This window comes from Nothobranchius furzeri, chromosome 9, assembly GCF_043380555.1.
Source record: "Nothobranchius furzeri strain GRZ-AD chromosome 9, NfurGRZ-RIMD1, whole genome shotgun sequence".
In the NCBI taxonomy this organism is placed as follows: domain Eukaryota; kingdom Metazoa; phylum Chordata; class Actinopteri; order Cyprinodontiformes; family Nothobranchiidae; genus Nothobranchius; species Nothobranchius furzeri.
The window spans coordinates 69,045,264-69,068,598 of record NC_091749.1 but is presented as its reverse complement, the minus strand read 5'-3'; the positions used below and the strand labels follow the sequence as shown (position 1 = coordinate 69,068,598).

Below are 23,335 nucleotides of genomic sequence, written 5' to 3'. Positions count from 1 at the left end.
TAGATCAGACCTGTTATTTAAAAATGCGTGTAGGACACAGACACATGGCTCAGACCTTTTGCTGCAGCTGTAAACGCAATTTTACATAATAATTAGGAGCATCAAAGAAAACAAATAACAGTGATTCACAATATTAGCATCAGCAGCTAGCTTGTTTTACGTGCTGGGGTGACGTATGCGAAACACAGTTCTTCACTGTCTGGAGGAGAGGATTTGGATTTTCTGTAATGATTTATGACAAAAGTCCTTAATAAAATAAAAAACTGGACCGAGTACATGTTTATATAGATAATAAAGTGTAGTTATTTTGCATTTCTACAATTTTAATGCCGAGCCAATACCTTTAACCCTTCACCACTGAAACCAGTTTGTTCATTCCAATCCTCCTAAATAATCCTCCAATCATCCAACTGGAATCCTTAAGGGTCCCGTAACGTCCATCCTGTCAGAACAGGCCTTGGGAGCCCAGGTGTTACTAGAACTAATGGTGTCTCCTCACCAGCGTGAGCCTCCAAACTGTGAAGGTTGGTCTCCAAATATGAACTTCAAATTCATGCATTTATCTCCTCTTGTAACACTTTAACATGTTTTAAAAGGCTTGCATCATGATAAGTTACATCTCCCAGACCAAAGATAAGATAAAACATTATCATAAACACTGCAGAGACATCATTGTTTATTAAATACAAGTTATTTTCCTGAGCCATGACTTCAGGCAAGATATAGGATGCATGGATTTGATGAAGCCATGCTGTCTTATGCAGTCCCACACACACACACACACACACACACACACACACACACACACACACACACACACACACACACACACACACACACACACACACAGCAACAGCATGTTAGAATCATTTGAATGACTAATTTAACTACATTGAACTGCTTTAGTAATAATTTAATCTCTTATTCTGGAGTAAAATAAAGAAACAAGCTAAATCATCACATATGTGTGGCATCAAGGAGCAACTTCTGAGTTCAAACACAGGGATGGAGCACAATGTTTACACCTGAACAGTATCAGGATGTTTTAACTCACAGAGGCTTGCAGGTCTTCTGTTTTATGAGCAGAGCGCTGATAATCGGCTTCTTAGGAGCGCTAAACGTAATTTTGCTGCTTCCGTACGCGGTAAGGAAACACAATTCCAACACGGAACCGAGTCTGGCTGCCGAACCGAGCAGAATTCTGATGACGTCACACCGGTGCGCGAAGGTGCGGGTTCCAACCCACAGGAGAGGAGGGAGAGAGGAGGTAAACAGCGAGTGGATCACAGGGACTGAACTGATGTTTTTGAGCAAAACTGCGGTAAAAATGGCTGTTTGTCCTCATCATAAAGCGTGTAGCCCCAACCCTCCCGGTTTAGACGTGGTGCTCATGCAGGTGTCTCTTTCCGTTCCGACGCTCCTACACGTAATATTTTTAATTTATTAAGCCTACAATTTATTTTTACTCAGTAACGGATATGATTTAAAATGTAGCGAATTACAATTATTTTTTAAAAACTTACTCAAGTAAAAGTAAAAGTACAGATTTTAAAAATGACTTAAAAAGTATAAATATACAAAAAAGCTACTCAATTACAGTAACGTGAGTAAATGTAATTCGTTACTTTCCACCTCTGCACATACATATAAAAATCCAGCTCGTGACACTGAAGGCCATCATAACTTCACTCCTTCACACCTCAATGAACTGTTGGAGATTTGAATCTCCATCATTACCTCAGATCCTGTGCTCCCACACTCACCTATCCACCACGAGTTACAGAGCATTCAGTTCCTCTGCTCCTCACCTCTAGCTCAATGCATGAACAAAAAAAAACTGCTTTTTATTCTATTCAGGCATTAAACTTCTCCAATAATTAACACTTTGCATCTGCCATGTCAAAAGTCTGTTTAGATAAAGCACTGATTAGGCTGCATAACCCAACGTATTAATATGAATATGAATGTATAACGTATACGTATGAATATGTCTGGTGCCTCTGTAGGTAAATGCATGCTGGTCTGGTTGCATAGTGAAAAAGAAGGACAGAGCATATGATTTATGATTCAATAGCATAACAGCTTGTTAGCAGGGTTGCAGCTAGTTGGTGCCTACTCTGATGCACACATGAACGCATGCAGGGTCCTAGAGGCCTTCTGCAGGGATGTGCCTCTCATGGAATCTGTTTAGGTGCATGAGCGTGAGTTAGTAACTGAAACCCAATTTGTACCAAACTTCTAATGATGGGTTCAGCCTCTGGGTACAAACTGGGTTTGGCTGAGGACCAAAATGAACAGCGGTTCTGTTCTTCTGGACTTAAGTGGTGTCAGGGACTTGCACAAATCAGCCAGAGAAGAACTGCTGATGATTCTGAAAACTCCATTTTATTTTGGAGAAGCTTCAGAATTAACATGAACTTAACCTGATCAATGTAAACTAGTCAGAATAACACCAGCACAAAACACACATTATCCAGAGAAAAAAAATATTCAGACACACCAGGTTCAACTTATATAGTGGCTGATCAGACCACTCTACAAACAAGAGGGGAACAATTAACATACAATTAACACACACACACATCCTCACACACACAAACTAACCAGTCTAATCAATTCAGGTAACTCAAATAACTAAATCATAATTACAAACTCCCTATCCATAACAGAAAACATCCACATTAAATTAAACACAAATATAAACATGAATCTCCCCTCCCTTGGGAGTAGGTAGATCCCAGCAGTGCTGATTAGGCTTCCTGATGAGATGAGCTGCAGGTGTGAGACTCCATGGGCAACTCCAAGTCACTGGTAACTCAAATAGAAGTACAAAATCAACACATGCATTCATAAACAGAAGACTGTGTGCACATCAACCAGTCATCCTGGACAGAACACAGAAAACAAACATTAGCAGAAGACCATGTCCCTGAGGTGACAAAACACTGCTGTCACAAATGGGTTGACTGAAATGGCAAGGATTGTATTTTAAAGCATTTTAAGGCCTAAAAACATCTTTGATCCGCTTGTTGGCCCACTGGTACCAGATACTGGTGCCTCCTGCTGCCACACACTGAGAACCCACAAGTCAGTTTGCTGGAACAACGTGTTTCCGCCATGCTACCCTGGGTTTTACTGAGATGTAAGCTTGCATGTTTGGGTTATTTCACACTTCATAAGGGGGCTAAACACGGACTGGATTTTAAAGATAGAGTTTGTTATAGTCGTGGTGGATGGCTGCTTATACTGAGCCAGGATCCTCTGGAGCAGAGGTTCCCAAACTTATTTAGCCGCGCATCCCCTTCTATGTCCCGACCATGTCGACGCACCCCGCAGCCCTCACATCAGGGCATGGCCATATATATATATATATATATATATATATATATATATATATATATTACACTTTTCACCTCGCGCACCCCCTAGCGGCAGCTCTCGCACCCCCAGGGGTGCGCTCACCACACTTAGGGAATCCCTGCGAGGTTTCTTCCAGTTAAAAGGGAGTTTTCCTCTCCACTGTCGCTAAATGCTTGCTTAGTATGAGGATTGCTGGAAAGACTCTGACACTAGTCAGTGACTCGATGCAATTTACTGGGTTCCTGATATAGGAAACTTTTTACTGATTGGATTAATGACCTGACCTGTATTGGAATGTTGACTATGTGAAGGTCCCTGAGATGACTCTTGTCGTGATTTGGTGCTTTATAAATAAACTTGAATTGAAAACTTGAATTGTATAATTTTATTAGAAGATTAAACTGTGACAAACTAATGGTCTGATATTCATCCAAACGGCGCCGATGCTGGAAAACCCTGGAGGTACCACAAGATTTATGACCGTTTTCAGCTTCAACGCCAAACATCCTCCTCATTCTCAGGTTTCAGTTTTACATAAAACAGAGTTTCATGCACAAATGCCCCCAGCTGGGACACAGCAACAACGGTGTAGTTCCCGCCTCTGGTCGACTGTCTGGCGATTTGTTTGTTGGAAGCGTTGATGATGACGGCCAGAAAAAAGCAAAAAGGAGCTAATCTAGAGCAGATTGTCCAGAGAGGCCTCAGGTGTGCACTAACCAGGACCATGCTGGGGGTTTGGAGGAACTCCACTCTGCAGTTCTACAATTATTTAACTATTAAACACAGGAAGCCAAACACAAAGGCCTCGTAAAGGTCCAGAACCAGTTAAGAGCTTCTCAGAGAAGAATCGACTCCTGGTGTGAGAGAAATGAACATCTAAAGTACACCGAGGGAGAGAGGGGGGTGAGAATGATGCCAAGATAACCCAGAGGAATGTAAACAATCTGTGACCGCATGGCGTTCAGTCGACTTGAGGAGATCTCCCAGAGCAGTGAGGCGGCGCTCAGAACCGGCGAGGCGAACCGGAGCTGTCGGCACGTTGCTAAAATCCTCTCAGGCTGATTAAGAGGAGACGGCCGGTGGAGGAAAACGTCTCTCCAGAACACACACGGCTGTATCATCTGTTAAAAGCACATTACAGCACATATGTTTACAGTTTGTTGGATTTGGAGCCGCAAAGCAGACATCCAGCAATGATGACAACATTTGGCAGCGTTTATCTGCGAGGACACGCGTTTACAAGCAGTGAGACAGATCTCGTTTGCATGCACGTGCACCTGCACACAAACGAGCGGAGGCAGGGAAACGTTCAATCCAGATCTCCAAAAAGGATAAAAAATATTTAATCTGACTCCTGTGACTGCTGCAGCTCCAGTTTACACGTCTAGGGCGTGAACGTGGTCTTCATCCGGAACTTTAACTGGTTTAAACTGCTTTCTGTGGTGGATTTATTCACACACTTTTATAAACTCTATCAGGGGTTTCACGTCGCAGCTTCTGACATAATGGAACTCTGTTTCCAGAACCTTCATGTCATCCTGTTTCACCCAACCAGGAACTGGTTCTGCTGTGCCATTGGGTCATTGTCCAGTTGAAAGTTTCTACCAGAAGGTTTCTGGTGACTTTGGATGTAATCCTTCACCTTTGTGCACCAGCACTACATCATGATGCTTCCACCACCATGCAACACAGGTGGTTCTGTCTTAAAGCCTCACCTTGACTCCTCCAAACAGACCTCCGGTGACACGGCTCAACTTTCGACTCCCCGAACCATAAAACCATAAAGACAGTTGTCTCGTCCACATAGACAGCTTGTCAAACTTGAAGGTGTCTCTTTTGAAGCCGGAGCTTCATTCTTGATTCTCTGAGTTCATGATGATGTGAACCTGTTTATCTATGGACTCTGATGTTCCAGCAGAGTCCAGGCTGTGCTGGGCAATGAGCTTTAGGATGTTCTAGATCATCCTTTAATCTATAGTGCGGTTTGTAGGGTCTTAGTCTGGGTTTTGGGAAGGACAATGCTACCTGCGTAACCCGTCCATGACTGAACTCATGATTTTAAAATCTGGAGTTTAGATAAAGTCAGAATGATGTTTATCCTTCTGAGGGCAACGCCAGACATTTACAGAACTCCTTCCCAAAGAATCGCAGTCCAACGAGAGACTGGATTTTTGACTCCTGCAGTAGCATCCTCCCTAAATCAGACACCAGAATTGTGTTCCTGAGGTCACAGCGGGTTCAGATCTGAGAGTTAAGCGTTTCCTGTCATTTTCCCTTCTGAGAGGATCGTCTCGCTGACCTTTCATAACAACGCCGTGTTTGAAACGTAACCATTCATCTACGTTTGACCCCACCTTGACCTGCTCCGGCTACTGAAGCCTGGTTTCTGTCTCTCTGGAACAAAACCGCGTCCAGCCAGGAAGACGGGAGCTGCAGAAGGTCGAGACGTAGTCCAGGCCCGGATCAGAGTCAGGTCTCCGTAATCCAACACTTTATATGTTTCTGGGTGACAGCTGCGGCGTCGGGGTGGGGGTGGGGGCTCGTTGGACTTGGACTTGGTTTCCCTCAAAATTTAAAACAGTGCTCTGAGTCTTCAGTGTGACCTTTGACCTCGTAAATTCAGCTCTTTTATGCTGGGACTTTCTGAGTGTTTTCCACCAAATGTTTCACAAGAAATCTGAATATTTGAATGAAATTATAATGAATGAATGTACTGTGTGGAAGTCTGGGAACTGACTAATCAAACATTAGTTAGTGCAATAGTTTTACAAAAACGTGCAATACGTATTATTAATACTCTCTTTGCCATATACACCACCTCACTGGGTGAGATCATTCAATCACATGGCTTCTCTAACCACTGCTATGCAGACGACACCCAGCTCTATCTGTCATTTCCACCGGACGACCACGCTGTCTCTGCACGAATATCAAACTGTCTCTCTGACATATCAAAATGGATGAAATCCCACCATCTCCAGCTCAACCTCTCTAAAACTGAACTACTTGTCATCCCAGCAGAACCATCCATACAGCACAATATCTCAATCCAAAATGACTTCCTATCTCTGGCTCCTTCAAAGGCAGTTCGAAATCTGGGTGTTGTGACTGATGAACACCTGACCTTTAAAGATCATGTTGCCTCTGTTGCTCGTTCATGCCGCTTTGCGCTGTATAACATACAAAAGATCAGACCATACCTTTTTTTGCAGAAAGAGAGAAGTAAAAAAAACAAAAAACAAAAACAAAAAAACAAACAAAAAAATGGGACACAACAACAATATAACAACATCCAGTTATCACTGCGTCAACTTGATGAAGAAATAAATAATCAACATTGTTTAACTGAACAATCACACGATAATAAATCACAGTGCATTAAGTGCCCACCATAGCCATAAGACATGTGTTGAATGTGCCCAAGTCCACCCCACTTGCACCCACAGCCCTCAGTGTCTAAGTGCAGTTTAAAATCGGGAGTGGGCACCGGCACCCGGGAGGAGGCTGAGAAATCCCCCTGCCAAATGCCGTTGAATGTGCTCACTCCCAAGGCCCTAAGTGTGTGTTTGTGTGGAATGTCGTTGGTGGAAGTGTATAAGGTGCAAATAAAATTGGGGGGCAGGTTGCCACAGGAATGCGGAAATGGGGTCCATACCCGCACTCCCTGACTTGTCCACCCCCCAATGTCCTATGTGCATGTTTGTGTGATGATGTGAGGGAGCAGAAGGAGAGAAATGTGTGGGGATGGGGAGGAATGGCTGGTTGGGCTAAGCCCTCCAGGGCACTAATATTGGCTGAGTTCATGTTTGGCTGTAATCTGCCGCTCTCTTCGATTTCCCTCACCATTCTGAAAAAATGTTGGAGCCAGAATGATCCAGAATTCTTTGTAGAACTCTGCTGGAAACCCATCTGGACCTGGAGCTTTCCTATTCGTCATGGATTTAAGGGCCTCCTTGAGCTCAGCTGATGTTAGTGGCGAGTCCAGGACTGTAGCTTGGCTGTCTGATAATTTAGGAAGTGTTATCCTATCAAGAAACTCATTGATCTCATTATCTGATGGGTTTATCTGTGGTGAGTACAAAGTTTGGTAAAAGTCTCTGAAGGTGTTGCTTCCAGGGTCATTAACTATATTCCCGGTTGAGTCTTTAACAGCAGATATGGTAGATTTCTCTTTATTTATTCTTAATTGGCTAGCTAAGAATTTACCTGATTTATTACTATGTTCAAAGTTTTCTATTCGTAGTCTTTGTGCTAAAAGTTGTGTCTTTTGTCAATAATTCCAAGAAGTTCTAATTTAGATTTACGTAATTTGCTCATTAACTCTTCTTCTGTGGATGCCTCTAAAGACTTGATGATTTCCTCTAACTCCTGAATACGTTTGTTTTCAGTTTTTTTCTTATGTGATGAGAAAGAGATTATTTTACCTCTCATCACTGCCTTTCCTGCCTCCCAGAGAATAGATGCTGATGTTCCAGGCAGGTCATTATGTTCTAAATATAAAGCCCACTCATTAAAAAAAAAATCAATAAAACCTTTGTCTTTAAGCAGTGATGTATTAAACCTCCAGTTTTTGCTTGGTGGGATTGTCTTTTTATTTACCAGAGTTAAAGAAACCGGAGCATGGTTGCTGACAACTATGGGGTGTATCTCAGTGTCTGAAATGTCAGCCAACAATGAGCTGCTGACTAGAAAATAATCCAAACGTGAATGAGAGTGATGCACGTGTGAAAAAAAGTATACTCTACGGTTAGGATGAAGAGATCGCCATGCATCACAAAGCCCATAATCACTCATGTACTGTTTAACTATGTTAGTGGATTGCCAATTGCGCTGAGTCCCAGCTGTACTGAGCCTGTCTGTTAAAGAGTTTGTCCAAAAATTAGAATCGCCTCCCAAGTATAAGTTCAAGTGTTCGGAGAGTACAGAGAAAAAATTATGAAAGAATGAAGGGTCATCAATATTTGGACACTATATGCTGACATATATTTCAGATTTCAGATTTATTGGCCAAGTAAAATTACATTTACAAGGAATTTGTCTTCGGTAGATGTTCGCTCTCTAAAACATACAACAACCACAATAAATGAGAATAAAAATACCTAAAAACACATAAGAACATGTATACCCACACACATGTTCATTTACACACACACACCTATATACATATATACATACCCACACACACACGCACACACACACACACACACACACACACACACACACACACACACACATATATATATATATATATATATATATATATATATATATATATATATATATATATATATATATATATATATATATATATATATATATATATATATGATATATGATAAGCTTTGATTCTGTACAGATATTTTTAACATTGTAAATCTAGCCTCTGGATCAGAGACTGTGTGCAATACTGTGAAATTGATGTTTTTGTGTATTTCCCTCTGGGATTAATAAAGTATCTTTGATTGATTTGATTTGATTAAAATAGCTACACCTCTTTGCCTAGAGTTATAGCAGGCAGAGAGCATGCTGGGAAACGCAGGTGTTTTAAGTTCATCTGCGGATGAGGCTCCTGGTGCAATCTACTGTCATCTCCCACCTCGATAACTGCAATGCCCTTCTAACTGGTCTTCCAGGCTGTAACGTGAGACCTCTTCAAATGGTCCAGAACTCAGCGGCGCGTCTGGTCTTCAATCAGCCAAAAAGAGCACACGCCACCCCTCTGTTCATTGAGCTACACTGGCTACCGCTAGCAGCACGCTTCAAATTGCTAACACTAGCATACAAAGTCCGAGATGGTACGGCTCCCATCTACCTGAATCCTCTTGCAAAGGCTTACGTCTCGGCCCGGCCGCTCCGGTCATCGCAGGTTCGTCGGCTAGCAGTGCCTACACCACGCTCAGGACAATCCAGACTCTTCTCATGCATCGTTCCACAAATGTGGAATGACCTTCCAAGCACTACCAGAACACCGGCTTCCTTTTCAATTTTCAAGAAACTCTTGAAGACCCTGCTCTTCAGAGAACATCTTCTAAACTAGCACCCTCCCGGCACCCGTCCCCCTCTCTACCATCCACTCCTTGTTCCCTCCTCTCCACGACTGATGTCAAGTTGTTGTTATTGTTGTTGTTAGCCTCAAGGGCAACATGCCGATTATCACTTGTAAGTCGCTTTGGACAAAAGCGTCTGCTAAATACATAAACATTAATAAGACAGATTATTTGGCACATACACATCTGTTGATTTTAAAATCACATGTTATGAAACTGAATGATTTAGTTTACTATAAAATTGTGCAAATAATGTATAAAACTAAATTAAAGTTACTTCCGCAAACTATATAAAATTTATTTTTTTCTTGTGTAGAAATGAAGTATGATTTTAGAGATGTTAATAAATTTATTGTTCCTTTGGCATAAAAAGAAGTTAAAGGAAATGTATATCTGTGGTGGGGGTTAAACTATGGAATAATGTCAGAGTAAATGTAAGAACTTGTGGTACATTTTTGTTGTTAAGAAGAAAGGTTTTGAAGATAATTTTTGACGGTTACAAGAGTAAATGTAAAAGTATCGTGAACCTATTTGAGTAAATGGTGTATATTTCTCTTCTTCTTCTTTTCTTTTTTTGCTTAAATTGTACAGATTTATGTGTTAAAGGGGTAGATTAATTTGTTTAATTGGTTAAAAAGGACCGGCATAAATATGAGCATTTTGCTTTGGCCTGAGTCTTTTCAGTCACTTTAAATGTTACGTAATGTTTTATTGATTATATTATTATTATGTTTTTTGACTGAATAAATTCAAAATTCAAAACTGGCTTAAAGGGATCTGACGTAAGACCAAATGAACAGTCTCATCTAAATGTTCTAAATTTGTTCATTTCAAATCCGTAATGTTAAAATTAAATCTAACACAGCTCAGCTTGAATAACTGCCCTTTAAAACTCAACATGAATCCAAACTGACTTTAATCATTTGGAAACTGATTTAATTTGCTTTGAAACGTTCAGCTCTCAGACATTTTCGACACCACTGGCTTTGTGGTTCCTGACGTCATGACTGAGACTGAATTAGAAGCTAAATGTGATGAAATATAACTATACATTTTTTATTTACTACTGTTCAACTCCATAAATGACAAAAATCTATGGACCGCATGACTCTGGGGTGATCGCTCAGATGAATTTTTCTGCAGTGGATTGTCAGGATCCAGGAGGACTCTTCAGAATCAAAGCACGACATGTTTCTGGCTGTGGAACACGAACCCTAACACTGCTTATTGTGAGCATCGGGGCGTAAGGAGACCGCTACCTTAAACCCTCCTGAAAGGAGCCAAAACAGAAAGTGGTTTGTAGTTTAAACCCTGAGACTATCTCAAGCTGAGCCACGCACCACTAAACTTTCCTTCATGTCTCTGTTTGAGCAGCACTCTGGCTCAAAACCTGTTCCATCAAGGTTTCCAACCAATGGTTAGGGGGCCATTTCAGGTCGTGGGGCTGAAACCCCCTCCCTGTGTGTCAATCATTGGAGGGATGCTTCGGAAGACGCTGCCAAGGAAAGCACAGCTGCACTCAGATGATGAGTTTATCTGTTTTCAAGGAAAAGGATCAAATAAATTGTGAATTTAAAGGAAAGAACGAGAAGACCAGAGCTCCGCAAAGATCCTTCAGACGGAAAACTTTGGCCAAAATGACCTAAGTTTGTAAGCAGAAAGTTTCCTGGAAGCAAAGTTAAGAAACGCTTTGAAATCCAACCTTGATCAGGTGCCAAACTCCTATTATTTCTGACTTCTGCTTCTTCCTCTGATTTTACAACTCTTCCGTCATGAAATCAGTCATACTGATGAAATCAAACTTTACTCAGTATGATGATATATTCTGTCTCCAAAGGCTTTCAACCGCAGGCTCCTTCCCGATGTAGGCGGTATTCCAGATCATCTCTGGAAAGCAGCTTTTAGTCTTTTCACATGTTACTATTTACAGAGCCAAGCAAATGGTTGATGCTGTATTATGACTAGGGTTGGGCATCAAGCGTCGATTGGAACCGGTTCCAACTGTTCATTTCTCCCGGAATCATTCAAAGTTTTTTATTTCGATTCCTAGTTTCCATTCCTAGAATGCCGACCGGAAGAGAATGCCGACCGGAAGAGGAATCCGCGGCCGATCTCTGTGAAAAATAAACGTGATCTGCAAATTGTGATCAACGTTTTTCAGAGCTGATCACACCAGCTGTCTGTGAGCAGCACCAAGTCCCCCCCTCCCCCATCCAAATATAAACAAACTCGTCTGCCGAACTTTTACTCCGTGATGTAAACTTTAACTCCTGCAGCGTCGAGGAAACTTGTTAAAACACGTCAACACAGTGGATTTAATAGAAGCTTTAAAGAACAAACTCTGGACGGTGTGAGGTGAGTTTGTCTCACTGCAGGAATAAAAACACACACGGAGGAACTGGAATCGAAACAAGGAATTGGAATCGGAATCGGAATCATTCAAAATCAAACGATGCCCAACCCTAATTATGTCGCAGCTGATGTAAAACCAGAGAGTGGGTCAACAGTAGAGAACAGGACTAGGGACCTCATTTATCAAGCTTGCTTACGCACAAAACCGGGTCAGAAAACTGCGTCGGCAACTTTCCATGCAACTTTTGGGATTTTTGAAAGAAAACTTAAAAGGTGCCCCTGGTGCTGTGCAGTGGCGCAGTGGTTAGAGCTGTTGCCTTGCAGCAAGAAGGTCCTGGGTTCGCTTCCCAGCCTGGGATCTTTCTGCATGGAGTTTGCATGTTCTCCCTGTGCATGAGTGGGTTCTCTCCGTGTACTTCGGCTTCCTCCCACAGTCCAAAAACATGACTGTTAGGTTGAGTGGTCTGTCTAAATTGTCCTTAGGTGTGTGTGTGTGTGTGTGTGTGTGTGTGTGTGTGTGTGTGTGTGTGTGTGTGTGTGTGTGTGTGTGTGTGTGTCTGTGTTGCCCTACGATGGACTGGCTCTCTGTCCAGGGTGTACCCCGCCTGATTGCCCATTGACCGCTGGAGATAGGCACCGGCCCCCCGCGACCCTGCGTGGACAAAGCGGGTTCAGACAATGGATGGATAGAACTTAACAGAAAAATGTGCGCAACTTTAAGTTGACTAAGGACCTGGCTTACGCACATGTTGGACATGGAGAGCACCTGCAGTGCTACTGCTGAGAAGGATACAATTATGAAATCCTACAGCATTATCACTTGTACTGCTTTGTGCACACACACAGAACAAGCCCCCCCACATGCACACATGCGCACACACACACGCGTGCGCGCAGACACACACACACACACAGCCTGAAGCGCAGAATATGGAATGCTGAATATCAGCAGGGGGGCAGAAGAGACAGAATGTCATGCGTCTGTGACAGTGTGTGTCCTGTCACTGTGACCCGATTGATCATGCACCCTGGCTACTTGTACAGGGGAGATCTCCATTTGGCTGACTAGTTAGCACACGTGACTCTCACCCGGGAATCCGGGGATCGAATCCTGATTGGATTTTTTTTTATATCCGCCACAGATCTCTCTGAAGAACTCAGCATTGACGGCTTCAGCAACGCTGTGCCACTCCGTGGATTTTCTCTTATTTGTTTTGCAAAAACACTTCCTTTCATTTCTCCACCTCACCCACAGGTTCCTCAGTTTCAGCTTGAGAAATAGCGCTTCCTTGATCTACGGTCGGGATCGAAATGCTGCAACAAGCCGGCTTATGTATATGCATGAGATCCACAAGGCACTTTGCACTGACTATTTATGGCAGTAAGTGGGCGTGGTGAGGGCGGGATGTGACTAAAATGCAGCTGAGAAACATTCTCGTTAGTCTCCGATTTATGAAGCAGAGATTGCGTGCAGCTGTGCGTACTCCATGTTTGACAGGTCACAAACCGACTTGGCGTAAGTGCTTTTTTTTTTTTTTGCTGAGCTTGAGTACGGTTTTAGAAAGGATTCTACGCAATGTTTGATAAATGAGACCCCAGATCAATCAGTGAAAAAGACCAGGATGTCTCCAACTGAAACCTGCTCAACCTTTTACCAGTTATGTTAACGTCTCTAGACACCAACATTTAGAATATCCAAAGCAATGAACAAGACGGAAAGTTGTGAGGCTCACGATCAGACCTAACTTCTCCTCTTTGATGGATTTCAGAGCTCCAGAAGATTATCCTGGGAGAGAAGAAACACAAAAGAGGACCAAGAATAAACGCCATCAGGAGGACGATGAGATCAGTCATGGCTCCAGAACATTTATCACCATTTCCTTCTTTGTGTTTGTGACAGCCTGAGCTCACACATGATGTTATGGGTGTTATCTGTTGCAGTAATGAGCCGTGCAGCACGCCAGAGCCAAGTGAAGGAATGGTTTATGGTTTGGTGGAGTCCATCAGACAGCTGAGAGTGTTTAGAGGGAGAGGAAAATTAACTCCCAACATCACAAACCTGATGTAATGAACTGCACAGACGGCTGAAATCTGACAACAAGAGAAAAGTTCAAACTGAATTACATAGTCGTGGAAACCATCACAGATCCTCGGGAGACGCAAAAGCATCACATGGAAAACACAACATAGAATGATCCCAAAGAGAGATAGATGGCACAAAAATAGGTTCAATATATTCCAACGATCCAATAAAGCTGCCGAAAGCTCTCCTCCATCCTTTAATGCTGGAGTTTGACTAATCAGAAATGATGGACTTGAAGCCTAGTTGGTCAAATTTAAAAATAGCAGATGTTATGGATGACTCTGAGTTACAGACACACCAAATCTTAGCTCAGTGTCCGTAAAACTGACCAAGCTACAGTCTGGGTTTTCTAAGTCTGATTAGCTGAGGTGGCCATCTTGGATCAGGTTGACTAAAAGTTAATCAGCTGTAAACAAACATCCAGCTGCTAAATTCAGAGAGTTTTACTAACATCCATCCAATTAGAAGGGGCTATTTGGCTAACAGACGAGTTTTTAAAATATCAGTTTTTGCTCATTGTGATTAGCCAGAAGTTAATGCCAAATATTGGCAGGAAGGGTTGTCTCTGAGCAATCATAGCACCAAGGTTAACCTCTGTATCTGAAAAAAATCATTAAATTAAAGCCATGTTTGTTTTGGCTAAAGAAAAAGTAGCCATGGCAGCCATCTTGAACCGTGTTGTTCCCATGCTAGCTCGCCAGATGTAACGGTCTGATCACACATTTTCCAGTTACCAGTTGTGCTGAAGCAAAGAGACATTCCTGAACTTGCAGGTTGTTGCCCTTGAGGACTGATGCTAAATCATTAGCAGCACATGCTAACACTTTTATTAAAACTATTTAATCTACATGTAATCTTTGTGTACTCTCGTGTTTTGGTATTTGCAGAAAGAACGACTGTGGTTTTCTGCTACAAGCCAACAAAAACTGCAGCATGAAATCCAAAGCCTGAAACCTGACAGGTTGTTATAATCTCTCCCGTTACGTTTGACTGAAGTCTGGTCTTACTGATGGTCAGATTCCTACAAACAGCTCTGCTTTGTGCTCAGCCAGTCAGTTTCTGAGTCTCCTCTTTGGCTTCCTCACCTGGCACGGCCCTCGTGTTGAAACAAACGCCGATGTTTGTGAAGGTTTTTATTAAAACGGACATGTTGAAGGTTTGGAAAAGTTCAGAGTTTTTGCAACAGCGTGGGTTCATTGGCTAACAAAACACTGGAGCTAATGATGGTGCTTGAATCATGCATGCACTCAACCTGACCTTTAATGGTCTCGTTCAACAGGCACATTTAGGACATGTTGGACTTTTTCAAAGGATTCATCATCATCACCAGCCAGTTAGAGGAGAAAGGTGCGTAAAAATGTTTTTGCCTGTCTTTGTATCTACAGAACTTTTGGATTTTAATTCAACTACCATAAATTAATCATTGCGTAGAAAACTATGCTGCAGTATCTGAGTCTGATTCCCCTCAAATATTTAAAGTGCGCAGTTTAAATTGTACCCTTAGATGAAAAATAAACCCCTTTCAAGATGGTCATCACAGTAAATCCAATTTAGCAAACACAAAGTTCTCTAAAACTCGGTCAAATCACTGAGGTAAACCTTCACATCACAAAAGCAACAGACAATGTGAGATCTTGAGGTATTTAATGAGATGATACTTGACTTGACCTCGCCCAAAGAAAAGAAAAATAAACTCCCTTGCCAGCTGTAGAGCTTCCACCAGAGGGCAGCAGTCATCTATTGGACTAGATATGACAGGTTTCTGATGAAGGCACTAATCCTGATACGTAGTAGAGGGTTGATGAGGATCTGAGTTTATCAGTTGTTCTTCTCTGTAATGCATATTTCAGTCCTAATATCTCATTGAAGCGTTACTTGGACTAAACCGGGGGAAAGTAGTTAAACATTAAACAAATGTGTCCGCTCTGTCTTCTCCATCCCCAGTGAGTCATGGAGGATGGCTGCTTATACTGAGCCAGGATCCTCTGGAGGTTTCTTCCAGTTAAAAGGGAGTTTTCCTCTCCACTGTCGCTAAATGCTTGCTGTGAGGATTGCTGTAAAAACTCTGACACTAGTCAGTGACTCGATGCAACCTGCTGGGTTCCTTATATAGGAAACTTTTTACTGATTGGCTTAATGAACTGACCTGTATTGGAATGTTTACGATGTGAAGGTCCTTGAGACGACTCTTGTCATGATTTGGCGCTTTATAATTAAACTTGAATTGAATTGAATTGGTAAAACGTGAAGAAACCCTAAAAATAGCTTTTAACATTGATGACCAGAAAAAATCTAAACATGCAAAATTACCTGTTGATTGCATTTTTATTCATTGGGAAATGTTACCCATTAAAGACCACCTTCAAAAACTCCCATAAAACCCCTCCTGGCCCTAAATGATGCAGATGGAGCATCAGGATTAGTGCCTTCATCACAAGCCGGCTATGTCCAGTCCTAAACATGTCTACTGCCCCCTGGTGGAGCTTCTACGGGTTACATCCTGTTTTATTTCTTTATCGCTTTTATTTAGTTACAGGATTACATGATAAAATATAACAGATTGTTTTGTCTTTGTTTATGCTAAACATAGGACAATATAAAATATTAGTATTAATATTTTTATTTAAATATTTTGGCTTTAAAGGGTTAAATTTTAGAGCATAGCTACATTTCGGTTCTATGGTACTTTTGATTAAAGATAAAAACATCCAAGGTAAATTTACTAATTTTTTCAATCTAACTGTATTATTAAATAGAAATCCTTTGTTTGCTGTAAGGATTATAAATCCAACCATGGGAGCTTCGTGTCATGCAGCTGCACGAGAAATCACAATTTACCTTAAAAGCTTAGAAATAATTCAGACCAGCAGAAATATCAAGCAGCTAGTTTATCAAACTCTTTTTGGTCCCTCTAAGTTTTATTTGTGCTCACACGCAATGGATCAGTCTACAAAGTCATCTGCAGAACCTGTTTGATCCAGTGCTGCGTTGATCAGTGGACAAAGGAAACACGGCAGAGAAAATACAACCCGATCTAATCCGCCTCCTCCAGCTTCTCACGTCTCTCCCGGAGCCAGGAACCAAACCGGACTCGGAGGCTGTCACGGTCCGACCTCGACAATAACCAGATCACACGGGCTGGCATCACACCAGCCTGCTCAAGGATCTTCAAACTCCAGCAGCCCAAATCTCAGCCAGAGTTCGGCTTTAAGTGAAACTCTGTCAGCGTGAGTGATTTTCTCCTATATCTTCTCATTTCATGAGATTCATCGGGAGCTGGAAGTCTCACGATCTGTCTCATGTTGCTCGTAGCGTCTGCAAGAATTTGTTTGTCTAACATTTATTAAGTGAGCGGTTTGAGCCACTGCAGACGTTTAGTTAAAAAGAAAGAAAAACAAAAGAGAAGCCAACTTCTTCAACTCACACATCAAACTTTGAACACGCCGTTGCCCAACATCTGCTGTGAATCTTTCCTGACTTTCTGAAACTTTTCTTACAGGTCTGGATTTCCTTTAAAACGAACAAAGAGCGACTCCTGTCAGACTTCTGCTTTTTGAGTTAGGATCCAGGCCCGACTCCCGGAGGGGGATGCCTTCCACAAATGTTTTATCTCTGGACACAAACTGAGAGAATTCAAGTCCAGCTTGTGTTCGCTGCAGCAGAGCCGAAGGGAAGCCAAACGGCACCGAAAGCAAAAACGTGTTAACAGCCGCAAAGATTCACCTTGACACCAGAGGAAGTGTCTAACCACTCGTGATGCACAGCAACGCCTTTACAGACACCGACCGACAATCATCATCCTGCGTGTGATTGATGGCTCTTCTTCCAAGATTTTCCAGTTAAGAATTCCGGGAATGACACCATTTCCAAAACCCTGAAATCATTTGGGATCATGTCTCGCTGCAGACAGTCAGCAGCTACTTGTCCGTTCAAGCCGTACTTGAGGAAATACTGTGAGCTGGATGGATATAAATGTGGAATTTGTCTCGGATATGGAAAGAAAAATAGAAAAATCTGTTTCACAACTCACCTGAAGCAGGTGCTGTTCACCCCCCCTGCTCTGACGCAGGAATACTCCACAGTCAGGATTTTATTATCTGGACACTCCATCCTGAAAAACAACCCAACACGGACACAAGTTAGTTAGATTTCTACTGATATACCAGGCTTTGTGAGGTCATTCACGTTTGCTAATGTTAGTAAGCTTTATAAGGGCTGCATGGTGGTACAGTGGTTAGCACTGTTGCCTCGCAGCACGAAGGTCGCAGGTTTGAAACTCGGCTGCGGCCTTTCTGCGTGGAGTTGCGTGTTCTCCCCGTGCATGTGTGGGTATCCTCCGGGTACTCCGGTTTCCCCCACAGATCACAACATGCCCTATAGGTTATAGATTGTAAGTCGCTTTGGATAAAAGCGTCTGCTAAATAAATAAACATAAACATAAACATAGTTAGTTACGGATTGTAACTTTCTGAGAGTTTCATTAAAATCCTTTCTGTGATTTCTGACATATTTTGCCAAAAGACTTGACTCCAATTAGTAATGTCCAAGTTTAAAGCAAAATGTTGCACAAAGCAGCAACCTCAAAGATATAAACATACCAATTTTTAACTCGAAATCAGTAAAACTGGCTGAGTTATGGCAACAAAAGTGTTGGTTTATGTCAACAAGCTGTGGCGGCCATCTTGAATTGGGTTGATATCTGATATCTCATCATGTCATCACATATAATCTATTCACATCTCATCGAATCTAATCTAATCTCATCATATCATATCATATCATATATCATATCATATCTCATCACATCTCATCGAATCTAATCTAATCTAATCTCATCATATCATATCATATATCATATTATATCTCATCACATCTCATCTCACTGAATAGAATCTAATCTCATTATATTTTGTTGTATCTAATCTTATCATATCTTGTTTCCGTGATATTATCCAATCTCATTTTATCGTATCATGTCTTATCATTTCTGAATGTACATATCGTATTTTGTTATATTTAATTTAATCTGGTCTAATCTCATAATATCATATCGTATTTGGTCTCATTTTATTGCATCATGTGGTATAATCTCTGAATGTATCTGTCACGATCTGCCCCTGCCTTCCTGACTGTGTTCCTCTCCTGCCCTGATTAGTTGTTTATTGGTTTCACCTGCCCTTGTTAACATGCCCATGTGTTCCTGATTTTCCCCAGTGTATTTATACCTCCCGTCTCGTATGTCCTGTGTCGGATCATTGTATGTGCATGTCTCGTTTTGTTCTGTCGCTCCCGTTGCTATTAAATCCATTTTTATTTTTCATCCGTGCCTGCTCTTCTGCCTCCTGAACCCTCCACCACACTTGCTCCGCCATCTCCACCCACAGAACATGACAGTATCATGCTGTATCATATTATATCTCATTTTATCAAATCTAGTCACATTTCATCTAGAATCTAATCTCATCGTATCATGTCGTATTGTATCTCGTATCATATTTCATAAATTATTGAGGCCTAGTCCACACGTAGCCGGGGTTTTTTGAAAACCGCCCCTCCAAAAACTTGCATCCACACCACCGCGTTTTAAAAACAAACTCTGTCCACACGTACCCGGATAAATACGTTGTTAAGGACATGCCAGACCTGTAGGCGGCAGTATTTCCCCCGTTCTTAACCTCGTCCTTCGTCTGTGGTCTTCCGCAAGGAGCAGTAATTCCGCCTTGCAAAAACAAACAAGCAGAAAGCGCTTGGACAATTGATGGATCGGGTAGTGACAGAGCGCAGCTCTGAAGGCATCCATGCTGTCGGCTAGTGTAAACACAGGTCGCACATGTGATGTCAGCATTTTTTCGTCGCAGAAAGTGACGTTGCGGACCTTAAAACTTCGGTTTTGTCCGTCCACACGCAGACACCCAAAACGGAGAAAACGCAGATCTTCACTTTGGCCGGAGTTTTTAAAAAGATCCGTTTTCGTGTGAAAAAACTCCGTTTTCGTGTGGATGACGGGCCAAAACGTAGAAAAATATCTACGTTTTGGCAGATCCCCGGCTACGTGTGGACAGGGCCTTAATCTCATATCTCACTGCATGGTATCATAATGTATTACATCTTATTTCATTGTATCATGCATCTAATCTCATTGTATCGTGTTGTGTCATATCTTATTATATCATATTGTACCATATTTCTTCATATCATATTGAATTTCATTGTATCTCCAAATACCCATGACACTAGGTCCTTAGAAAATCTGTGCAAGCATGTAACTTTTCATTAAAATATCTAACGTTACTGCATTACTGTTGGAAATCTTGTGTATTTGCTGGATTAGTAACAGGTCCATGATGTAATCTGTGAGAAAATTTTCTACGGAATATTCCCAAACATTAAATGTTGGCATGTAATCCCAAGCACTAACCTCTTGTAAACATGACCGCTCAGAACAGCCAGTGTGGTTTCACAGCCAGTACTTAAGCTACAAGGACTCATCCATCACCGCGACTGATGGGCGGTTTTCCGCTCTGCCACTTTGCCACAAAAACAAGTCCTGGTGGTTGATTTTCTGGAGGTTAATGTGAAGTTTGGCTGTTTCTCCTCCTCTCATAAATATTGGAGGCATGTGCTCCTCTCACATTCTCTCCTGACCTTCTCTCTCCAGGCACCTTAACAGCATCCGCCATGTTTTGTTTAATCTCAGCCAACATTTGGCTGTCTGCGCTGCAAACAACTAATTCCAGGTTTTCTCTGTGTTTTCCTGCAAATCAGATTTTGTCATGAGCAACAGCAGCTCATCCAGGATACTCTTGTTTTACAGACTCATGCTGAGTAATAGATAAAAAACTATTAAAACAGACAGTTGTGAACACCAATCTGACAGACAAGCACTCGTTTTCTAATTGAGTTAAATACTGAAACTAATTTTGAGTTCTGCTGCCAAAAATATTCCAGAACTGCAATTTCATCCAAAGCTTAGGAGCTCATTTAAAGGCTAATAATGTAAAATAAAAACTTTGGGGAGCCAATTATTTGAATATGCATTACAAACTTTACCACATAAAACAGTTTAATGAAACACCTGATTAGTGGCTACATTTTGAATGGCCGGCATATTAGTTTCAACAGCGCCATTTAATGTTGTGAAATTCAACATTTCATTGGCAACGTTTATTATTAAACAGGCATTTTGCCATATTTAGCATCTACATATTCCCGTCTGTCTATATTATTCACATTTATCATTTTGCAAGCTGCTTTTTGTCATATTAACCATTTTAACAGCTAACTTTGCTACAACCAAAAGTATTTCTGAAATTTGTTGTCACTTTTCTACATTTATTCAGGAATTCGTGATGTTGGGTCTGATTATTAAGATCCACAGCCAACGTAAAATCAAATCGAAATATTTAAAGTTACACCCAAATGTTGAAATCAGAGTATGAATGTGGCTGTTTTAAATAGAATTTTCAGCGAAAGTGCAGTTTAAGCCATAAAATGTAAGTACCCTACCAAAATAAGAGCGGGGTGAAAATATCTCATGTTTATAAATCGGTGTGCACTGAGACAGGAACACTGATAAATAATCCATGTTTTAAAATATTCGCAGTCTCAAGGATGACGTGCTGGAATGGACATTTCTTCGTCCAGCTTTTATTTTGGTGGTCCACTTTCATTTCACAGTAGTCTTATTTTAGCAGGGTAGTTAAATATTTAGATTTAAACATTTATTTCCAGATAGATACATTAACATATTCTAAATAGATTTAACTTCATATATTTTATGTAAACTCTGTAAAACTTTTATTTTAAATATTCGATTTAATAATAAAAATTTGGAAAAAGTTTTTTTATAGCCGAGTTTTGAATCCATGACTTTTTTATTGGCACCCTATGAAAGAAAGACTAAAACTTTATAAATTCTGATGAAAACAGATGAGATTAGAGGACAGATTACAGTTTTACCTGGATGTGTCCACTGAGGCCGTCGTCCTGATGGAACTGGCACCGGATTCCCAAAGGAAAACAACCCAAAACGCTCCGAAAGGTAAAAGAGTCGCAGCATTGAGCTGACCCATGTCCCTCTTTGCGCTCCGGGACGGAAGCTCCAGTCCCCCTGGCTCTCCTTCACATCAGACTATCTTCATCTGTCAGCGAGCCGCGTGCGTCGCGCTTTCCCAAATAATCCCAAATCCCAGTCAGCGGAGACGCACGCGGAGCCTGGGAGGTGTCCTCTCTTTACGCATCGATCGAGGCGAGCTGCTGGGGGGCGCACAGCCCGCTGCGTCCTCCCTAATCCCTCTGGATTTACATTCCTGCCTCCTAAACCGAGACCACGGCAGCATAGTGGATGGATGGTGACGCATGGACCTAAAATGATTGGAGAACGATGATAAAATATGAAACAATCTGCTGATTTATTTCTCTGTTTCTCGCTGATTTAACATTTTATTAAAATGGATCAGCTGCAGGCACAGGGGGCGCTGTGACAACAGGAACGAGGCGTTAATCAGATTAAAATTCCTGATGTGCAACAAAAAAGGCAGAAGAATCATTCAGGATGCCTTCAGTGTTAAACCAAAACCATTTATAGCAAATTATTAAATATCAACATTCTATAAACAAACAGTCCATTAAAGTCATAGATGTCTCGTTTTCTCCTGTTATTGCTCTGAAAGCAGTTTTATTTCTGGGAACCAAATTAGTGCCAAACTCCACCTCGGTGCAATCCAGAGACCTCTTCTGTCCCCACGCGTAAAAGAAGAAATGTTATTATGACTCGTTGGTACAGGGCAGGGGTGGGGGATGTGCGGCCTCGAGACCATTTCAGTCGGACTGTTTAGGTTTTATAATAAATCAGGAAAAATATCAACAGTCAGTTTTCGCAATAAAACGTACGGATATGTGTGTCCGGGTTAAGATCAGGGTCAGTGAAGGCAGCATGTGATGTTTATGTGATCAATCATGGCTGCTGCTGAGAAGCAGAAGGTGAATGCAGAATGCCGCACATTCCAGGAAAAACGGACAAATGGTTTTGTCTTTGTAGACGTGAAAGGCAAGCCAGTGTGCTTAGTTTGTGGTGGTGCGCTGCTGGCATTAATGAAAACAGCGAATCTCAATCGCCATTACAGTTCGACACACGCTAAAGTTGAGTCGTAAGGACAAATGTGCTTGGATAAAATCAGCCCTCATATGTCGGAGTTTGAGTGCTCAACAAGCAGCGTTCACACGTCCACAGACCGACAGAGGGAATATCACGCGTACAAGCTTTGAGGTGAGTGCATTAATAGCCGAGAAGCTGAAACCTGTGTCATGTTGTGGGCAAGAGCTTTCACCCAGGACATGAAGAATCACAGGAGAGGAATTCGGTGAGTAAAAAGTAAAAAATGATTTATTTACAGTGGAAAAACAGAAGAGCCAAAAACTAAGACTAAAGACGTTGCTTCAATGATCAGGATCAGGAGGGTACCGGAATCTACGAAGATATAAACAGAAGGTG

General features: G+C 41.7%; 1 protein-coding gene across 2 annotated transcripts in view; it reads right to left on the bottom strand.

Annotated features, from left to right (window-relative positions):
* Positions 1 to 23,335, bottom strand: part of LOC107382114 (collagen and calcium-binding EGF domain-containing protein 1) — a 52,218-nt gene that overhangs the window by 28,683 nt on the left and 200 nt on the right. For both annotated transcript variants that reach the window (XM_070555145.1, XM_070555144.1), the window contains exons 2-4: positions 23,236 to 23,311; positions 21,802 to 22,206; positions 17,873 to 17,953 (exon numbers count right to left, since the gene is read on the bottom strand). In XM_070555145.1, the coding sequence (XP_070411246.1) occupies positions 17,873 to 17,953; positions 21,802 to 21,914 (194 nt within the window). In that variant the 5' untranslated portion in view covers positions 21,915 to 22,206; positions 23,236 to 23,311. The remainder of the gene's footprint in view (positions 1 to 17,872; positions 17,954 to 21,801; positions 22,207 to 23,235; positions 23,312 to 23,335) is intronic.